We start from the raw sequence: 22155 nt of genomic DNA, 5'->3' as shown, positions 1-22155 counted from the left end.
CCCACCTCCGCCCACACGGCAGTCCCACCCCGAGCCTGAGGGGACCCACGTGTGGCACCTTTCCCTGCCCCTGCCCTGCCTCGGGTGGGCTTCCCGGCCCCTCACCACGCTTTCGCTAGACAAGAGGTAGCAAGTCCTGCAAACAGAGTGGGGAGAACCAAAAAGATACGGAGTAAAGCAGTCAGTGATGCTCCGAGGAGGACCAGCACCTTTTAATCAAGCACTATAAAGATCTTTTATTATAATTAAAGATAGCTAGAAATCACAGAAGAAAAATAAAAAAAACACCCCAAACCCAAAACACTAAAATCTTAAACTGTGCTGCCCCACCCCCATGTCATTCCCTTGTGAGCCAGTGCTTGAATTTGGGCCCCATTGCCCAGTTAACAAAGCCAGACCTGGCTTTCCATGTGTTTTTTACTTCAAACTGCAGTAGATGCTTCAGGAAAAAAAAAAAAAAAAAGAAACACTCAGACATCTTGAAATTACTCAGCACCACACTATGAAAAGAAAATGCTGCTTTAGGGAAGGGTGGTTTTTTGTTGCTTTGGTCAAGTAAATTAATGTTTCGCTCGCTCAGAGGTTGCTGTCCAAGATTATATGATTTGTGTAACTTAATATAACACCACACCCTTGTCCTGAGCTGTGTGCAAGTAGTTTGGCTTTTGTTTTCAAATTGTTTCTAGCCCTCGAGCATTTGAAGAAAGTCTTTAAAATATTAACCAATACAGCTGTCATCTTCCTGTGTTTCCAGACATTTTACAATAGGAAACAAAGAACAAAACCCTGCAACAATAGCTCAGAGGTATGAATTGCCTCATTCATCTCACTGGAATGTTCAAAAACATTAACTATTTTTTGACTGATTCAGCAGAAAATGTGCTGGCAGATAATAAGCTTATGCCTGATCCAGGGAAGATTCAGGGACTGAGAAAGGTTTTATTTTTCAGCACAGCAAAAGTAGCACCTTTCCTGAAAGGAAGCAAATATTCTTGTTGATGGAAGAGGCTGCGTGAGAGGAGAAATTCTGACATGGCTTAAAGGGAGCTGCTGCCTTCCTCTCTCTGTACTGGCTTTGAAATGGCACATGGCTTATCTCACCCCAATTCTGTAATAAATTAATTAGCAATTAGTGCCCAGTCAAACAAACCATGAACTAACACCGCAGTACTTCAGATTTGACTGGGAAAGGCACAGGATTTTATAGGAGGTTGTTTTAACCGTTAGTTTAACAATCAGAGCAGGAAAGCCAAGGTCAGCACCACAGCCTGAACTGCTGTTGAGACAATGTCATCACTAAAACAAAGTTTGTTCCAGCGCCCATTAGAGCACGTGGATGTGCTACAGGCAGGGAGAAAACACATGGCTCGACTGCCATCCTGAACTGCCCTCCCATCAGGAACGGTGGGAAGGGGAGTGAATCACCACTTCCAGCAACGGTGTCTCATTCCCAGGACCAGGAGGTCAGCACAGGGCTGTGTTACACCACAGCCATGAATCCTAAGCCACGTCCTCAGAGGCACTGGCCAAAGGTGGGCAGAGCTGTCACAGCCAGCACTGGGCACCCGGCGGGACTCCAGCACCAGGGACAACACATCCTGGCCCCAGAGAGGCCTATGACACCTGAAAACTGAACAAGAGTCAGAGTCTTAACAGAAATGGACCTGTTAAACAATAAATAACCAACTTTTTCACCTTGTAGAATATTATCAGCAGAAGGCTATGGAAAAGAGCTGTTTCATTAATAGACAGACCATAGTGCTTGATGAAAGAACATTTGTATATTAACTCAGAACAAAGTAAATCTAATATTTTTGCTTACCCCACCACCCAGTATCAGAATTCTTGAGTTCAGGAGCAGGTGAACCAGTGAACTTCCAGTTAATCATTCTAACAGTGACTGGGAAGCTGCATGTGTCTTAAATAAAGGCACCATCAGACAACTGAAGACTAATTTTTTTTTTTAATGAAACCTTTGACATTTATAAGCAGTATGTAATCTTAAATAAATAGAAAACATGGAGGGGAGAGAAAAAATTCACAAAAAAAGTTTTTAAAAAGTGCTAGTTTCCCCCCAATTTCCTTCAAAGATTTCATGATACAGAAAGTTACATGTGCCATTTTGACTAAATTCAAGATAATTTTATGCAAAGTAAAGCCACAGTTATACTTCCCCCCCACCCCGACACAACTCCCATACAGTAATCCAACCATTTCAGCAAATTTCTAGAAATTAGTGCTTTAGCTCTGCCCTGCTCTGCCATACACGGTATCAGTGGCTCACAGTTGGCACAAACATGTAAAAATCAGTGTTTTTAAAAAGTCAACAGAAAAACATTTAAGTAATCACTGTTAAAATTATATTAAGAGTATATCTTGGGCTCAGGTTGATTCAACTTTCATATGCTTTAAAATCACACCTAACTGTAAACAAAAGTGCACATGTGTCAGTGCTGACCTGCACTGCCTCAGCCAGGCACTTAGAGGTGGCTGTCCCTGACCTGGGCTGAAAACTCAGCTCTGCAAAGTTTTACACTGCTGCAGCAGAAGGACCTCTTCAAAGACAGCTTAATCCGTGGTTTCCTATAATCTTTTACAGAGAGGTCCCTCTGATTTGTAACAGTGGTTGCCAGCCATCTCGGGGGACGTTCAGAACAACTTTGGCAACTGCCTGAGCTGTTTCACATCAAGAATGGTGCCAACAGAATTTAAGCTGTTTGACTGGTTTAACGTTTCAAGGGTTGGAGTACGTAGATTTCCAGGGAACACCTGAGTATCTCCGTCTTTCCTACCAGGTTGTTCAGTGAATTCAATCCTCCCAGGTAGCAATTTGGTTTTTGACTTTAAATCCTTTAAGAACTGAACTGAGTTCTCATCTGCTTGATCTGCTCTGGGAGGAAAAATTTCATTTGCAATATTTCTTAATACAGGGTTGTTTAATTCTGGTGGAGAAGTCAACTCTCTGCTGTGACCTTTTAGGTGAAGGGGAAGTCTTCCATCAATTCTTTTGGATAATTCAGTCCAGTGGTTGAAGCTGTCCAACACAGTGGCACAGTTTTTGCCTGGCATGCTTTCTCTTTTGACAGTGCCAGAATTGCCATCTGGAACCTGCAGTTCCTCTTCGTCTTCACTGCTGTCACTGCCCTGTATCAGCCCATATCGCTTCATGTACTTCTTGGTTGCAAAGGACATATTGTTTGGTGAAATTAAGCTAAGACCTACCATGCTCTTGTCCGCATTCGAATGCAAGATGTCTTGGAAAGAGAAATCTGCAGGAGGATTTTGGCCCGAGCGACTGAGAGACAGTCGAGATAACTGGTTTTCACTGAGATACTTGAGTGCTATAGCGTTTGCTTCCATGCTCAGATCAACAACATTAGGAGTTAAGCCACACATGCTGACATTGGCAAGTGACATATAATTTAATCCAGGCACCACTGCTTCAGGATTTATGCACGCCAAGATGCTGAAATAAAGCATCAAAAAGTTGGTTTAGCATTACAGGAAAAGTATGAGGTTCACAGTATAATCATTTTGCTCACTGTACTGATCTGTCCTTCCTCCCGAACACCACAGCTCCATCAGGCTGCTCAGCACCCAGACTGTACATTCTGTGTGTACTGAGAAGCAGCTACTCAACCCCACAGTATCCAAACACTGTTAGAGAACGGATGATAGTCACTTCTGATTCAATACAAAGTGCCCTCATATGAAGAACTTACCTCTAGCAGGTTTCAGAACTGGTTTTGGTTTTAAAGCAGGTTTTTCCTCAACAGTGAGGTGACATTATGTCTCTGATCCTCAGACTTTAGATTTTACCATCCAACCCAAATTTTATAACTAGATAGAAGATACAAGCCCAGTGACAGAGACCAAGAACAACTCTTTCCCATTGTGTACCAATTCCAGGATTTTTACAGAAACTCTGACATAATGTCTCTTTCCAGAAGCCTGCAAGGTTCTAGTTTTTGAAGGCATCCTTCAGTAAGGAAATGTTCATTCAGTCTGTTGCTTGGTACACCAATTTCTTGCATACATTATGTGTTAAAGACTGAAAGGACAAACTCTGATACACCAGCAGTGGTTATAAAGCAGTGCATTCAGTACACGTGTCATATACTAGTTCTCAAACCCAAACCCCTCATGTCAATAGTTAAGAGGTTTCCTATTTAACTGAGCACCAATTCTGAAGTTTGCTTAGGGAGAATAAACTGGCTCAGAACAACAACCACTCATTATGCTGTGGAGTTGCACTGTTGTTTCTTTCTCTTCTGAGTTTAGACTTTTTCTCGGAATTGTTTATCAGTCATGAAAGTGGCAGAAGGAAGAACTCCACCCCACTCCCCAAGTTTGAAGAAAAAAACCCCAAGAGTTCCAGTTCTATCCTATGGTTCACTCATTAGCACATTAAAGGAACGCTGACAGACTCTCCCAGTTGGGAGGGTAGCCCAGAAATTCCAGAAAAACACCCAATAAAATTCAAACAAAAAGGAGAGAAAAGAGTTAGAAACTGTATGACTGGATACAGCTTTTGATATGTGGTTGAAGAGATGATTAATTAGGAGGTGTCTAGATTTTTTGTTTACATAACAGCTACATACAGGGATCAAGAAGACAATAAGTATGAAAGTGAAGCTGTACCAGGCAATCAGCCTATGCCCAAGCAGCTACAGAAGTAAATTCCTGTGCTAAAACCCCTTCTTCAGAAGTTACTTCCGTTTCTTCCTCTGTTTCAACAAGGTTGTTTCCCTCCCCAGCCTCTGCAGTCTCTCCATTCAAGGCAAAGCACTGACAGTAACAAGCAATTAGGACAGAATCAGTTTTGATTAGATACCAAAGCCATGATAACAATTTCATGTACACTGGTGAAGTGCAAGACAAAGGTTAAGAAGCAGTGAGAAAATACACAGCTCTTTAACATTCAGTCTCCCAAATCCAGTGTTTCTCTGGAATACTTTGACATAGCCCAAAGGATTGAAATTACTCAAGCAGCCTCATTATTCTAGGAAATTGCATGCTACTGCATGTACAATACTTCAAGGATCACCAGATGCTCTAGCAGCTAGAACTACTTGTGTTATATTTAAATAATCTGACTTACTAGCAGAGCTCTTAAACCTATCTGAAATGCCCATAGCATGAGCCAGTGTTTCATCTTTGCAGGAAATGTAGATCAAGTTGCAACCAAATCCCCAGTGGCAAGGAACACAGTCTCTTCTCTTTACCCATTGAGCCAATCTTCATTTTCAGCTGGATCTACAAATTACTATTCAAAACCCACCAGTATTTTACCTGGCACTCTCCACTTTGTGTGTATTTTTCTTCATATTGTCAGGCGAGTCCAGTGTCACTCCAAGACTCTTCAGCTGTTTGAGTGTAGCACTAATGACACTCTCTTTATCCACCACTCTTGTGTCAGTCTCTGAAGCCACTTCTGTTGTACCATCAATATCCTGATACTTAGGACCATCATCATTAACAAATACAGATTTTACAGGCAAGTGATCTTGCTCTTCTGAGGACTTTAAGAGGTGGTTTACTTGGCCCTACAGAAAAAGGGAGCGGGGAAGAAAGCACATGACAAAAAATATGACATGCAGGACTTGTCAAAAACCTAAATCCTGGTTTATCCTTATGCAATTTCAAATACAACTTGATGGGTTAATAGCTTATTCTGACAAAGAAGGCAAATTCAGATTCAGTTCAGATGCAATCACCTAAACTCAGAGCAGTGTAGTCAAACACTGGAACATCTTATATTTCAAGTTTTCTGTAAGAGTCTGTTCTGAATTTAAGCACATCATATACTGATATTAGTCAAGATTAAAGTATCTACCCTTTAAGAGACTTGAAGGTAAAATGCTCTGTTATTTTAAAGACCACTAATTTGGGAAGTTACCAGCTGATATCTTTGAAGTAAGGAATTACTATTTATTAGACAGTAGACAGTACTCCTTGTATGCATGAAAGAGTGAAGTACAAAATAACCACTTAAACCTTTAGAAAGAAAAAAAAGAAGAACCACAACTTGGAACTTTCAGTAGAGCACAACACGTGAACTTGAAAACCACACGCAGTTTTCACTGATGCCAATACCACATCATAACTTCAGCAGTGGCTGTTTTGACTGTTGCACTCAGTGCAGAATATAAAATGTGCATGAATTACCAGTAAATCCTGGTAAAGCCTGTGATCCCCTGAGGGATGCCGAGGCAGCAGCGAGGCGGGTGGCTCCGAGTTCTGCTCACTTGTTACCACCACCTGGTTGCTGGCTCCCTCTGATGGTTCCTTCTGTAAAGACACGCTGACACCTTCTTCCATGGATGAGCGGCGAACAAGTGCTTGAGAGACGTTTCCATTCCTGGAAGAGAACACCAACAGAGCTAGATACTCCTTTGAAACAGAAGAAGCATAATTATCACTGCATCTACCTTATCATTTCATGAACAGAGGAGGATTAAAATCGAGTACTGGAAACAGATCCTTTTGGTTTGCCTGCTGCTTGGAGGCTTTGCTCCTTTCTGCAGTCACTTTCTTTCAAAAGTCATTTGAGGACTGAGGAAACAGTGTAACACTACAAGAGTTTTTCAAGAGATGATTTAAAAGTGGCAATGGCTTCTCTGGACTAGACAAAACTCAATGACACTCTATGACAACCTTAAGGCAGATGAAAGGAAGGTTATTAACAATTTGAGTTCTTCTTATGTTTCAGCATTTGTATGTGCACTTGAAAGCCTTCAGGAAAAAATATCTTCCATATGCTTTGAAACATTTATTCAAAAAGTTGGTTTTACCAAGGTGAGTAACTGATCCTGTGGTAGTTTAAAAACTCCCCAGACACTTTCAGGTACACACATGCACACTCAGTATCACGAACTGAGAACAAACACCTAGTTGAAATATTTCCCAAAATCAGATGTGAAAGAGGAGCAATAAAGGGTAAAATGGGTAAATACTCTAGAACAAGTTACAACATGATGCTCTGCATCCCCCTCAGCCAGCTGGTGTGTGCACTGCATAAACCTTTTGAGACCAGACATATCAATACTACCATCATCCTGACGAGATCCTTAAGCGACCCTCCTCCCCCTTCCTGTTCCTCCTGAGGAGACAAGTGTAAGATAAGGGAATTTCAGAACTCAACTGATCAATTGCCTGTGTTGAAAGAGATAAGATTTAAACCACGTGATAGACCAGATAGTCAATGTAGGTTATCAGCTACTGTTACACTAGCAATTATTCATCATTTCCAAAAAATGTTCCCCTCCTCCTCAAAGAAATCTGGGTGATGCTCTACATTCTTACTAGGATACTTATACTATTTTGCAGGTTTATGAATCCAAGTTGAAGAGAACCTTTAACGGCATCATCCTAAAATACAACATTCAGAAGACTGATTCGAATCCATCGTATTTGTGGTAGCAGTATATGTTTGCAGAGAGTACTTTAATCAAGGACTATGAATGTCTAAGTTATAGTTTAATTACCAACATCTTTCTCAATATGATTATTTTACAAACCTGATTTAACTGGAAGGGTATTCTCCCTCTTTTGGTTTTTTACACTTAGAGAATATTATATCACTAAAAGTGCTAAATTTCTGAGCTATTCCCTATAGAATATATGTAGAAATAGCATCCATTTAGAAAATGAAAGTTATAAAATAACTTCCGAAATCAGTTTGGGATTAGTCATTGCACTATAAATAATCTGAGTTTAAAAATCATTAAACTAACAGCAGTGAAGTCAGTACCTGCATTCACTACACACAAAGTAATTAGGTATAAAATCTAGAAAAACTCAGGGAACAGTCACGTAATCATAAACTCTTCATCCCAAGACCCTCAGAACTGGAAGAGTCCTGAACGCTGACAGGGAAAAGCCACTGTAAGAAAACAACTGCCTATAGCAGCATCCCCTTTTTCAGTCAGGATTTAAGGTAAGAAAAGGAATGCTGCCAGCACTGTACATGCTTTTACAAGTTAAAGGCTTTTACCATCAGCTCCTGCTGATAGGTAGGCAAGCTAAACCTGCATGACTGATAAATGCAGACTCTAAAGGCAACTGTGTTTTGGTGAGCTGCACAATTCGATGCACAATTAAAAAAGAAAGAAGGAAAGAACACAATGTAAAGTCAGGTGACTATTTATAATTTCCGAGGATAAAAATGTTATGAAAGTAGTAACTTATGAAAGGCAGTTCAGCCTATTATGTGAACACGAGATATTTCTGGTTACTTACTGGGGAATGCTCTGATTAGTTCCTTCTTCCACAAGATGAGTACTCTCTACGAAGCTGGGAATGTCAACCACTCTTAAAGAAGAAGCAATACTTGTATTACTTGCATCTTGTTCAGCACTAATTGAAATGCTTATGTCTTCCTTGGAAATCTCTTCATCCTCTTTTTTCCCCTGGGGTATGGAATCGTCTTGTTTCTCTGAGGCTGTATTCCAAAATAAACTAGCACCTAGGACAAAAATTAAAGATTTACCCATTTAAGAAAGTCACTACTTTCTTCTGAGACACTTTGGCTTTGTAAAGCCAAAGGAATAATTTTCTCCAATTCACGTTTCTTTTTGCCATTTAAAAAGTGATTTAGGGTTTAAATCAGCTAAGAGTTGCCAAAACATCATTCATGTCCTAGTTTCTTCCAAAGCATACTTGACAAAAAGAAATTGTCATATTAAATCATTTTAATGCACTGACTTTGAGCCTGTTTGAAAGTTTCCTCCAGACTAACCACAATAATTCCACGGATTTAACAGGAACCAATACATTAATATGTAACTTTACAGATACAGCTGCATAACTTGCCTAAATTAAAGCAAATACAGTCTCCTCTTCATGCATGATTTACAAACAACATCGATAATATATTTATTAGAACCCTATATGGCACAGAAGCTATTACTTTTCGAAACAGTGTATTAATTCAAAAAAGATGTGGATTTTTCTTTCAGTAAGGCACAGTTTTAAATACAAGATCTTTCTAAAGCTATTGGACAAATAATTCTTTCAGTGATGGCAGTCACTGCCATTACAGCCCAAAGACAAAAGTAACTCCAGCCTAAACTTGCAAGTAACACCAAGAGAACTTAGCTGGCTTGTGGATCTAGGTGCACGTTTGCACAGCTTCAGCAGTTCTGCAAAACATTCCCTCCCTGGCCAAATAAATCCCAGAAACACCCAGAAAAAGCGGCGCCAGTCTGTTTTAAAAGAATGAAGCGTTACCTGTGCTCACAGCAACGCTCACACTCCTCCTCATGTGCGAACATGGTGAGGTCTGTGTTTCCATAGAAACGAGGTCCCTTTGCTTCTCGGGCTGCAGAGCATGGATTGCTGCTGCCGGCTGGGAGGAACAAGCCTGGCGAGCCTGTGCTTCCAGTAAGCGTTGGATCTGTAACAGTTATCGGGAAGTTACGATTTGCACAATTACATATGAACTACAATAGGCAAAAGTGAATTACTAAATTGGGTCCCTCTGAGATCTGGATTCAAGTCCAGGCTGCACTGCCAAAGAAGTTCTGATAACCTTCCAGTTCTCAGCAGTGCACACAGTATTCATCAAAACACCAATTTTGATGTTGGCAGAGCTAGCAAAGAAGAGGTTTAAGCACACTGGCAAAGCCAGCACCAAGACAGCTTGAGTAAAGCCTATTTGCACCACACTTGTTGGAAGTATTCCTTGTCCCTTTCATTCATACACAAAGCCTATTACCGACTTACCAGCCAAGCATTTATATGCCAACTGTCCCTATACCAACTTTGTATTAATTAAACTAAGCACTTAAATGATAAAATTAGGGTTGCCCAGGCAATCTTCACTCTAGGATTTGCATCCATTCTGTCCACCCATTAGTTTGCAGCTCCAGGGAAAAATAGCAGTAAAGGTTGCATTTCTGCAATAAGGAGAGGTGTCTCTCATGCACAACCCATGTTTGAGAGCTTGATTTGACATACAGGAAGTATAACAAAAGCTTATTTCAGCTGTAATTTTCTAGTTCAAGTACTGTAAACAACTTTCTGATTTGTATCATTCAGCAGCAGCAGCAAAATTTAAACTCTGGCTCTTCAGCCTCAAATCATACTCTGCAAAATACAGAGACAGCAATTTAATTAAGGGGCTGATACTTTGTAGAAACTTAACTGGTAAGGTAACAGAACTCAGTGAGATTCCCAAAGTCCACTTTTCCAGCACAGCAACAAAGATCTAATGAATCCTGTCAGTCTGCTGCAGACAACTGAAATCTTCAAAGCAAAAGCTCAGGGAGGTGCAGACTTGCAGGTGGACAAAGCAACAGATGAGAACATTCCGTGCTTCACCTGTATGCTTACAATAATTTCAAAGCCTAAGCAGTAACTTATTGTTTTTACACGGACAAACATATATGTGACAAGGCATTTATATATTTTGCATTGCAAAAGATGCTAAAGGGAAACTTTCATGTTATGGTAATATGATAAAATAAACACAAAATTGAATTAGATGTGAGACAAACAGTTTTCATTTAAGGGACACCAACGAGCAGAGCTCATCAGGACCCCTCTCCATCCCCAGACTGCAGCTGGTATGACAGCCTCCCTTGCTCCAACATGGATAGACAACAGTTAATTTAATTCCTTTGGCAGTGGAACTATCAAATGATAATCACTAAGAGGCCAGAGGAGAAAGCTGCCATTTCCACAAACCTGAGCTTGAAGTAATTTGAGTTGTCTATCTTGCTCTGTAAGAACCCGGTATGCATCTGGAGATAATCCCATCATTCCATTATCTGATCCTGCTTTAGAAGCAGGCGTGTGCAGGCAGGGTGAGTGGGCTGCACAGAACTGTGGACTCGAGGGGCCCGCACTTGACGGCATCCTCGCTCCAGGTGATAAGCTGTTGTCCAGAGAACAGCTCCCTGCTTTCCCATGACAGCTCGGGCTTATAGGGCCGCTTGGGGCATATCCTGGATTGCAGCAAATATTTGGGCAAATGATATTTTGATGGAGCACTGCACATGGTTTCTGTTGAGCCATCTCCAACTGGACCTCCGCTCCGTGTTTGGGGTTCATTTTAGCAATTCCTTGCCACGAGTTTACCAGATTATAGTGGATGGAAGCAGGACACTGACAGCTGCATCCTGGACAGCAAGGTGGCACTTGAACTGGCACCTGCAGGTCTGGTGGGTGTCTGCAGCTCTCTGGTGAGAAAGCAGAGTTGTAGAGGACTGGCTGTGTAACAGCAGGAAGCTGCTTGGAAGAGGATACCGATGTTCTCCTAACCGGAGGCTCTCCCTGCTGTGCGACACTTTCGGGATTTAATACGAGTCTCTCTGATGGCTTTCTGGGGTGGTGCACAGATGTATCTGGGGAAGGCCCACTACAAGGGGTTGAAGGAGAAGACGACCCTGAACTTTTTCTTGATTGAGGGCAAGTGTTCTTACAGTGCATCTGCTGCTGTACTAGAGCTTGCTTTCCTCTGGAAGGCATTGAAGCCGGAATTTTCTGGTTTATAGGATTTGGTAATTGCCTCAAAGAGGGATCTCCCATATTAGCAGAAAAGTTCTGCCTGTCTTCAGAGTGTTGGGTGGGGTGACATGTAGATCTCAAGCAGGACTTCTTTTTAATAGGCTGATTTGGCACTGAGGGTAGACTTTTAGCATTTGAAGTCCCCATAGGCTTAGACAATTGTCCTGATTCCATGAAACTCCCATCCAAAATAAGTGACAGTTCTGGCACTGAAGGAAAAATCCTGGTAACCTGAAAGGACAATTACACAAATTTAAGATAATTTAAAAATATTATCTGATCATTACATGCAGAATTTCCTCAAAGAAAATGTTTTAATTTAAAATCAATGTATGACGATCATCAGCTCGAAATCAATTACACATTGAATACATTCCTAAAAGACTGGAGAATCCAGATACAGAAAAAGCAGCAAGCTCTCTAGGGTCATTCTTAAGGGAAAAAAACTGCTTTCATGCAGCATAACAGACATGTGTACCAAATGAATGGTCCATGTCATTTCAAAGTATGCATATTCCCCTTCTAGAAGGGAACTACATGTCCCCTCTTGCTATTTTTAGACCCAGGAGCTTGGTACAACAGAACTTCTTTAATAATCCACAACTGTTGCATCCTTGTAGACCGTACAAGGGCTGTTATTTATTGTATTTGTATACACTTCAGTAAAAAAAGGACAGGAGATCTTTATTTACTTATTTACCCAAAACCACACGAGTTTGCTGTCTCTGTCGTTGCTTCTGACATCACAGTTCTTCCACTGGACAGCAGCAAGATTCTTAAAGTAGAAACTACTATCTCTGTTTCCAAATCCTAGCATATACAGGAATTAAAGTGTCTAGAATACTGGAAAAAAGGCAGGTTAACTAGAGCAGGAGTTAGGCCTCTCAATTTCTTCAATTCTGTTTTCCCCTTCCAGCACTTTGAGACAGAGGTTTTACACTCTCTGGTCCCCTTACAATGAGTTCTGCTGCTCCAACTGTCACATTTGAGATGCCCAGAGCAATTATTTACTTACCTGTTGACCCACTGGGTGAGGACTTGGAATTGGTCTGGGGGATAAATCCTCATCTTCTACACCAGAGTCGTGATCGCTTGCTGACAACTTGCTGGGTGAAGAGCCCTGGAGAGGACTAAAACCAAAATAAATCAAAGTAAAAACGTTTGGTTGTCAGATTTGGCAGCACTAACACGAAATTTCATGTTTTTCACTGTGCCATCTACAGTGCAATATCAGCATCATTTTTCCAAGAAGCAGTTGCTATCCATCTTCTCCCTGGTTAGACAGGGAGTTCACACAGCAAATAGTTTTAAGATCAAACAGTGAAAGTACAAATGTTGCTTCTGGGCAAAGAGATACGAACCCTCCCTCCCCACAGCCTCACATATACACATCTTTTAAGTGACATTCTAACAGCAAAGCACTGATTTATATTAAAGATAGAAAGTGCTCCAGTAAAGATTGTAACATTGTTTGAAGGAAAATAAAGGCCACCTCGGTTACAGATAAAAATTTGATGGATAAGCCAGGTTATTAAAATTGCTAAATTTCAACCTATCCAGGTCCTGGAGCTGTGAGAAGTGGGAAGAAAAAAGGAATTTTTACCAACTTAAGTAGATTTCAATTAGAGATTTGCTTCAAAGGACAGATCTCAAAAGCTTAATACAGTGAACTAAGCTTCATCAGTACGGAAGCCTTTTTAGAAACATTGACTGTATTACAACCACCAGTACCAAGAGCAGAACTCTGAGTAGTTTCTCTCGGAATACAAGTCAACTCAACCATCTCACTTGAAAAAATATTAACTCTAGGAATAATAAAAGCACATACACAGATTTTAATGCAACAATATGTACACATAGCTAAACTGACACATGGCACAGAAGAGGTCAGAAACCTCATCAAATAAACATTTAATTTTTGCATGTAAAAGGCGTCTGAAAGATTTACCTTCTGATTGGAAGTTTCTTGCAAACTCTGCTGAAGAACTCAGTTTCTGCATTTTGGTTTTCTGCACTCAACTCAAATTGGATAGGGGTCTTGTCTGAGGGTTCAACATTCTGGAAAAAAGTGTTCCATATTTGTGAAGCATGAAACATTCAGACTTTCAATCACTGAGGTACCACTCCCAAAGAAACAGTTTTAAGGACGTTTATGGGATTATTTTCTGCTTGTCCTCTACTTTCAAATTTTTCACCACTACAAGGAGGGAGGCAACTTCCCTTCCTGTTTAACGCTGTTCCCCTGCTACTCTGTGAAGTGGTTGGGCTAATTATAGCCATGAGCAGATGCTTCCTTGCTGTAACTGCTCAGACACTCCTCCACAAGCCTTCACCACTATAGGAAACAGCAAATGTTCCTATACTGCTTCACACACCACAGCTGGGCAAGTCCTGGAGGCAACAGAAGTGAATCTCTGTTGAGAGGATGGTCATCTTCAAAAAGCTAAGCTGCACTTAGGCTAAAGGTGGAAGGCAGCCCTGAATAGGGAAATTTAATTGGAAGAACAGGGTCAACACAGCACAGGACACACACTACAGTTGCTGCTTCTTTGCCAGAGCACAGCAGCACTTATTGGGCAGATTAACAATTCAACTTCAGATTCTGAACAAGCCTAGGAAAACATGCAAGGGAATGATACTTCCTAGAATTTCCTCAAACCTTACTAGTTATGTCCCAGAGGCTGTATCATAAAATTCTTTCAAAGAGTTACTTTGCAAAAAGATAAAATTGTTTGTACTTGATTACTGTAGTGCAACAAGAGACCTGTTGATTAGTGACCACTGAATTCCTTTTTGCATTCAACTTCAAGCAAAGCACAGTCCTCAGCTTTGCTCTCTAGAAAGCATCACCCACAGCAGCTGTTAGATGTGGCCAGTGCACACACAGCACACCAGATTAACAAATGCTACAGGAAGTCTGAATCTCTGCTCATAAAGCCCAAGTCACTGGCAGGAGAGCACAACACAGCACATTTCAAAGACGGATCCTTAATGCTGTTAGAAAAGTGAGCAGTGCTGACTTTGGAAGTCATGTCCCAGTTTGAGGGACAAACTGCATTTACACTAATCACTGGGAAAAGGTAGCTTTATAGAGCTACATCATTTTCAAGCACTGCAGTTCCACTTGGGTCACATTATAAGTCAATCTTTGAAGTACCATGATGCAATAGGAAACCAAGCCACTTACTTTGAAGAGCTGTACTGTCTCATGGCAAGTTAAGATCTGAAACCCCAGTTCAGCCTGTCCACTGCAAGGAACACACTCATAAAACTCTGGTTCCTTGTGTGTCAATGAATAAAGCACAGTAAGAAACCTCCCAGATTCCGAAAACACCCTGAAATAGAAGAAAAACACGTCATTAAAAAACTTAAACATGAAGAAGGCCCTTAGATTCTCAATACAGGGAGCAAATTTTCACACAGTTTAGCAAACTGGTGAATCACAGCACTTTGAATGGTACTGAGCTACAGATGAAGCAGGTGGATTTATGATTGAAACCACATACAAGAATCAAGGAAAAGTAGAGAAATTCATCTCCTTTGTAGTTCAAACCTGTATGATCACTTAGGACTTTAAATGACTTCCTGGAAGACTTCAAGAATAGCATAGAAGAAAACATCTGTAAAAATGATACTGTTTAATTTTCTTTTTAGAATCTAATTGAAGATGTATTATAGAGACACTTAGTGGTTCAGTTATCCCTAAACATCAAAAAAATTCTCATTAGCAAAGAAATTAAAAGAAAAAATTATATTGAAGGTTTTTTTTTTTCTACAAGCTGAGAACAAGGAGTAACAAGTCAGCATTTAACACAAAAGTTCAAGGATGATGACAATAATGTGTTTCCAGGAAAAGGTAGTACTACTTTCTTTTTATAGCACTTGTAAAATGCTTGTTTGTGGAATTTTTTTTGTTTGCTTTTTCTTTAAATAATATATTTCTCTAAAGCAGTAGAAACAGGATGCTTGGAAAACGCATTTACATACAACTTCAAAATTATGCTTACAATTTAAAGAGTTAAAAATGTTTGAGGCAGATTAACCAGTTAGCCTGCAGAGGTTAATTCTGTTTGCATGGTTCATCAAATCTGTCTAATCCAGTTCCATGATGAAATCAGTGAGAGATAATGAGAGTCAAGCATCTAACTTCTCTGTCTAATAATCTAATTGGGCTCTTATCTGTATTTGGATGTATTTAAGTTGTTAAGGCAAGGAAGTCTATTCTGTAAGTACACACACATTTGTTCACCAAATGTGGTTTTACTTTATAACTTAAAAACAGGTGTGGTCAAGCAGAAGAAGTGCTTATGCATGGAGCATATTTTAAAGTTTCATTTAACTGAAGTGCAGTTTTAAACCGTAAACACCTGAACTCCCTCCCAGCTTCCATGAAAATATAAATTGCCAAACATCACAGGTGAAAAGATTTAGAGAATGAGGAATGATTATCTACTAACATCATAATGAAAAAAAACCACCCCAGAATGCAAATACTATTAAAAAACCTGACTATTTAACAGGAAGGCATAACAGGGCAGCATTGGCTGCAAAGCAATATGCTTTAATATGTTGGTCAGATACAACTAGGGAGAAAGCCTATGTCAAGGAAAATACCCATAAGAAAAGCTAAAAATCAAAACTCCATCACTGTTTAAAGTACTATTTCCTGCTTGCAGCTTCTTATTTAAACTAAAATGCAATGACCTTCATATTAATGTTTACCCTCTTCTGTCTTTGAGATATCAGTCCAGCTTTCCAACAATTCAGTCCCAGAAAATTCTTGAGGCAGAAGCCAAAACCAGAAAGAACATTTAAAACAGACAGCTCTACCTCTATACAACATACATATCACAGAATTCCCTCAAGTATCTTTGAACAGAGCCCATGCTGCCATGCATTTCTGTGGAATACATTTTCAGGCAGCCAATAGCTTCTGTGTTTTACCTATATAAGTGACTTGCCTTTCTTGAATTGAAGAACTGAACAAATATCGCAAGCAACAGGCCCAGACTTGAGGACTACAGATATGAGTAACTCCACTCAGCCAACTAGAAGTAAGAAAAAAATATCCAGTTAGAGCCAGTTCTGTTACCAAGCTTGCACTGTGTAATCCCTCAGATACATGTCAAATCAATGTGTATTAACATGGACAAACAGAGTACAACACTTACACTCCAACTAATGGCAGAGCGTAAGCCTTGGGATCAGACTCAAGCAGCAAAAGTAATTTCCGTGTTTGGTCCATAGTAAGGTAGCTGAAAGAAAACAAAAGTTGGGGTTTTTTTTTAGTATTTTGGAAGGCAGTCTTTCAGGAAAAAATCCTGAAGAGGAAAAATACGAGTTTAGAAAATACTGTGAGAAAAGAAGTTTGGGAAAAAAATAAAATAATCAAAACTGCTCTTATTCCACATTTACAGCAACTCCTCAGCTTTTCATCAAGTCCCCATGTATGAAAGAATTATCAAAGATAAAATGTACTTATTAGTAGTACTAATTCTAGTATTTTAGTGAATACTAGAATTAGTATTCACAACAAATCCAGAAGTGCAAGTCACGTTAAATTTGAAGAGTAACTTTCAGAGAGGCACTCAAAGTCTCTCTCCAAATAAAATGACATTCGGTTGCTTCAGATTGTTTCCCTGATCTATCCTTAGCTCATCCTACTAAATTAGTTCCCAGTCAGAATGATGATTCCCCAATACCATCTTAGAAGCACCATTAACAAAAGAAGCTTTGATTTGCATTCATCTGATTTTCATTCCAGGACAAGTGCTGCTGTTGTTTAAAAAGCTGGATGGTGTTTATATTTATTATGTTATCTAGAGGTGTGTCTCCCCACCCCAGTAGGAAGATCCTTCTACTGAAGCCAAGAGCAAGAACTTCTACTGAACCAGTTAATGTTTTTGCTCCACCCCATTTCCTGTTTCTTGTTCACAACTTTCAGTATTTTTCCAAGACCAGAAGTTATGTTACTTTTATGCCAGGTATTTTACTAAAAAGAAAAGTACAGTTGAGGTTTCTCCTACCCACCTCCTTTAAGAAAAGCAACAAACTGCCAGGCAACTTTGACAGCTTTAGCAATACCTTTTACTCACCCACATTTACAGGTTCCTTGAACTTGTGCAATACTCATAGGGCTGTTCAAATTTCTTGCAAGGGCTGTTGGAATAATTGGGACAGACTTCACGGGGGTGTATTCCAAGGTATTCGCCACAGTAATAGAAGCCCAGCGAAAATTAAAATGTAGATTATCCAGGTTTTCTGTGAAAACAATGTGAGCTCTAATAGTGAGCAGTTTAGAAAGATCCAGTGATTCTTTACTGCACAGACTGTTCTGCAGACCCTAGAAGTAAGGAAAAAAGAAGAGTTAAATACACTTATCTTCCTGTGATTACCATGATTCAAGACGTATTACATTAGGAACTCAAATCATTCATCACAGCTACTATTGCAACAGGTACTATACAAAAAGCCATTAATCCAGGTCTCCAAAGCTCATTGCTCTACCAAATATAGTGACTAATGTAGAATACACTTGAAAAATTAGTGATGCATACCTTAGCTTTGTTTTATGATGTATTAAAAAACTTAGGGTTATTATATTTTTATATGAGTAACAGACAACTAGAAGGCCCAAGCTGATCTGTCGAAGTTTTCTTACTTGCAATCAGGAAATTTGTAATTTAACATCTGGATGTATAATCATGAGAAAATTTAGATGTGAAGCAAGCTTAATTTGTGCTATAAAATACACACTACAACAACTACAGGGAAAAATTTACAGGACTGGATGGTGGATTTAGTACACTCTATGTGTACAGCAGAGCACAGAAATGACAGGCACAGTAACTACGGTTACTAACCTACAGAAGGCTTTACATGTTTCTTGTGAGCCACTTCCCTAGCAACACCTTATCAACAACTGCCTAAATACTGCAATTCATTCATAATAGTTTAAAAAAGAAAAAAAAAAAAAAAGCTGTTTTCTCTTGTTTAAGTAAGTTTGCTGCAATCACTGTTTTGCTGGTTATGGTGGTTACACCAGCTGAAAAACCTTGGTCAGACAGAAAGATTTTAGTCCAAGATTAAAGACTGTGGGATCCTTAAACACCTGTGATGACTAACTGATTTCAACAGTTTTCAATACACTTTTCAATGACACTCAGGTAGCTCATCTCACATAATTAACTACGTAGTCTTGCCTCAACCATAAGCTTGCTGTGTTGGGAATCAAGCCCTGTGCACAGTCCAGCCTCCTGCCTGGAGGAGTTTACTGTTTAAGAGACCCAGCTAAGAGCTGCCAACCTTGAAAGCCGAGCCGATATCTTCAGCACTGTGCACTATAACATTATCTGAAGGAGGCCCCCAGGCACTGACTGTACATGGAATCAGAAAGTCTCCAGGGAGAGATGCAGTCGGAATTTTGCCCGATCCGCCAGCAACTTCTCGACCAGGATCAAAGCGGTCGACTGTCAGCGTTACGCCTTCCCCATCTTTAAAACAAACAAAGAAAGTTAAGAGTCCAAAAGCAACAACTCAGGCTACTTAACAGCTTACTCAACCAGCCAGTATTGACTGTCTACCTGATGCTTAAAATTACCTTCGCTTACTGCAAGGGTCCCAAGCAGAAAACAGGCAAGCAATTTCTTTTCATTCTGCTTTGCATGGCGATAGGCAAGGCGTAAGGTTTTCTCCAGCAGGGATAACTTGGGGTTTCTGAGGAGAGACAAGAAGCAAGTTTAAGTCACAAACCATCTTAACAAGAATATTTGGCTTGACTAGTCCAGCAAACCAACATCAGAAGGGAAAAACAATTTTTCCCATGGAGAATAAATAGCAAGGAGAGAGAAGAGCTTTTTTTTTCTATGGAGAATAAGTAACAATGAGAGGGAAAAGCTTTTTCATCTGAAGGGCACTATTGTCACAAAAACTAGAGGTGAACACAAGTGAATTATTTTAATAGCACACAGGAAAAGTTAGAAACACTAAAAGCAAAACACAGAACCTTTAAAAAGTCTCATAAGTTTAAAGAGTAGAATAGGCAAAAAAGCTTAACTAATTCTGAAGTGGTGTTAACTCATTTTAGCACTATATTTACTGTGGATGCTTAAAGCAGCAACACACTGGGCCCAGTGACACAGGAATGCAAGTATGGAGAAAGGTTAGGTAATTATAAAACCACTATTTGGTAAAAACTGTAGTAAATTGGAATCTAGGGCAGTAAATACATCAATGTTATTTTAGCTTGAGAGAGCTTATCTGATTTTGGCCTGAAAAGCAGTCAAAGTTGAAAATGAAGCTACTGGTTTATGTGAATATGGTGATGGTGCCTCATATCCTACCTGCTCAAGATTAAGTGAAGTGCCTCCATAAAAGTAATTTATTTTAAACTTTGTTAAACTGTTGAGGTTTTAATATTAACTCAAAGAAGACTATGTGGCAAATTCAAGTGGAGGTCCCTTATGTAAGGGCTACCCACCACAAATATCCACATACTTGCTCTAATAACTACAGCAAGATTTTTGTAGCACCTACAGAAAAATCACCCATATAAGTAATAATCATTAAATTTTACCCTCCATTTGTTTTTCAAGTCAGATTTGGAATATCCTGCCCTAGAAATTCCAAAGTGCTTCAGATTTGCCCCTAGACCAATTCTGAGCAAACAATAAGAACCAAAACATAGGAACTTTTAATATTTTAATCCAGATTACTGAAGCAAGTCAAATGTTTAGTTGTAAGTTTTACCTGAGACACACCATCTGCATCCCATTTGTAAAAAAACCCATGTTTTTCTCTGTATATATTTAGAGACAAGGAAAAACGTGTTGAAGAAAGCTACAAACATGCAGTTACTTGAGAAAACTGAAAGAAACTAAGTTACTTTAGACTGAGACCCCTCCAACCCCACTTGACTGTGCTACCCCATGGAAAGGGAAACTCAAATCTTTACAATAAAAATCCCTGTATGCTTATAACATAAGTCCTTGTGTCTTGTCATACAACAGCATCAAAAACTCAAAACGAGGCTTTGAATCACACAATTCATAATTTACTTTAACCTTCAACTTCACAAAAAGGGTTATTGATACCTGTAGTAGGTAACGTGTGCGCCAATGACATCGCCCATGGGGACTGGGTCCCAAAGTGCACACTTGGACAGAGGGAAACTGAAAGGGACCATCCTTTCGGGAACAAATCTGGGAAGAAGATCACAGAGATAAAAAAATGGACAAAGGTACCTCATTATTTTATTATGTTTAAAAGAAGGAACAAAAGTGTGACACAGTAAAAACAAGAAATAGGATACATAAGCTGTTGGTATTTTTGTTTCACGTCCAGCTCACCAAAGCAGAAAGTTTGTCCTACGAAGTTGTCAGAGTTACAAAGTCAACACAAAACTTTTATTTTCCGCCTGACAGTTTCTTCATGCAGATGAGAAGTCAAAATACAAGTTTTCAGATAAAGCCCAAGAAAAAGCTGCTCTGGATAGAGTTTATAGAAGAAGAGAGTTATCAGTAATTAGGAACTCCCACAGCACACAAAAAAGCTTGATTTAGCAATTTAACATGAGTGCAGCCTCCCAAAACCGTATTTTAGTCACTTTATTTAAAGCAAGCACACAATCCACTTAAGCTTTAAAGGCCTCTGAAATAAAGCTTTGGCTTAACTCAAATAATACAGTACAAAACTTGCCATCAGACTTCAAAGAGCCCCGAAGAAATTAGTATGTAACTACGTTAAATTATTTACACGAGTAGATTTTTTTTAAGTTTCGTAAACCAACTATATCAAGTAAAATACAAAACAACTGACAGCCCACATCACTTGGCAAATGCCTCAACACCTTTTAACAAATAAGTGAGAAGTTTATTTTGTAGTTATTTGAAGCGTGAAACTTTGCCAAGAAAAGGTGCTTCCTTTGCGTTTCCTCACGCTGCCAGGAAAGGACTTTATTTTTAAGGCAGTCCTTTAAGGAACTCATCCGCCTCTCATGTTTCTAGCAGCACTTAAGTGATTCCCGTTATAAGTCAAAAATAAAACAAGTCAAATAAGCCAAACCAAAACAAACCCCAAATTTAAGTTTGCAAAAGGGGAGACTCCTTTAAAGCCCCGGTTTCCACTAGTTGTTGGCAAGCACGAAGCAGAACCCCTCCCTCCCGTAGCTCTTTATACCCAGAGGGGCACTCGCGGAGGGGCCGGGGGCGATGCGGGCTCGCCCGGCGCAGAGCGGGTACCTCAGATCCAGGTCGCGCCGAAAGGGGGGTCGGAGCAAGGCTGCAGCTCTGCCCACCCTCCTCCTCCTGTGCCCGCTGCAGCCCGTGGGGCAGCGGCGGGGCCCTGCGGGAGGAGAAGGGCGGGACACCCGTCCCCACCAGAGCCGCGGTCGAAGAAATCCCAACCCCACCGCGGTCCGCCGGTCCCGTCCGCTCCGGCGCCTCGCGCCTCCGCCCGCCCCCCGCTCCCCGCGGGCAAATCAGAGCGCGCGACCGCCCCCTCCACCCGCTCCGAACGCAATCGGCACGCGGCGGGCGGACGCGCCGCTCGGCCGATCCGAGCGCGCCCCGGGCAAACCAACCGCCAGCGCGCGCGCAGGGGTTTAAAATGCCCTTAGTGCGGGGCGGGCGCGCGCTAGGCGCAGTG

At 40.4% G+C, this 22155-nt stretch overlaps 1 protein-coding gene across 1 annotated transcript; it reads right to left on the bottom strand.

Moving 5' to 3' along the window:
• Positions 1-1956: 1956 nt before the first annotated feature.
• Positions 1957-21854, bottom strand: STIL (STIL centriolar assembly protein). The gene is made up of 16 exons (XM_018072376.3): positions 21750-21854; positions 20604-20711; positions 19112-19227; positions 18817-19004; positions 17607-17854; positions 16683-16766; positions 16473-16559; positions 14699-14846; positions 13460-13569; positions 12527-12641; positions 10690-11742; positions 9232-9397; positions 8242-8467; positions 6169-6361; positions 5293-5546; positions 1957-3466 (listed from the first exon to the last, which is right to left on the bottom strand). Exons 2-16 carry the CDS (start codon positions 20693-20695, stop codon positions 2650-2652), a joined length of 3897 nt encoding a protein of 1298 aa, XP_017927865.2. The 5' UTR covers positions 20696-20711; positions 21750-21854; the 3' UTR covers positions 1957-2649.
• Positions 21855-22155: the final 301 nt, after the last annotated feature.

The sequence above is a fragment of the Manacus vitellinus genome, unplaced genomic scaffold, assembly GCF_001715985.3.
Source record: "Manacus vitellinus isolate BGI_N305 unplaced genomic scaffold, ASM171598v3 scaffold_21_pilon, whole genome shotgun sequence".
NCBI lineage: Eukaryota > Metazoa > Chordata > Aves > Passeriformes > Pipridae > Manacus > Manacus vitellinus.
This window is presented reverse-complemented; position numbering and strand designations above follow the sequence as displayed.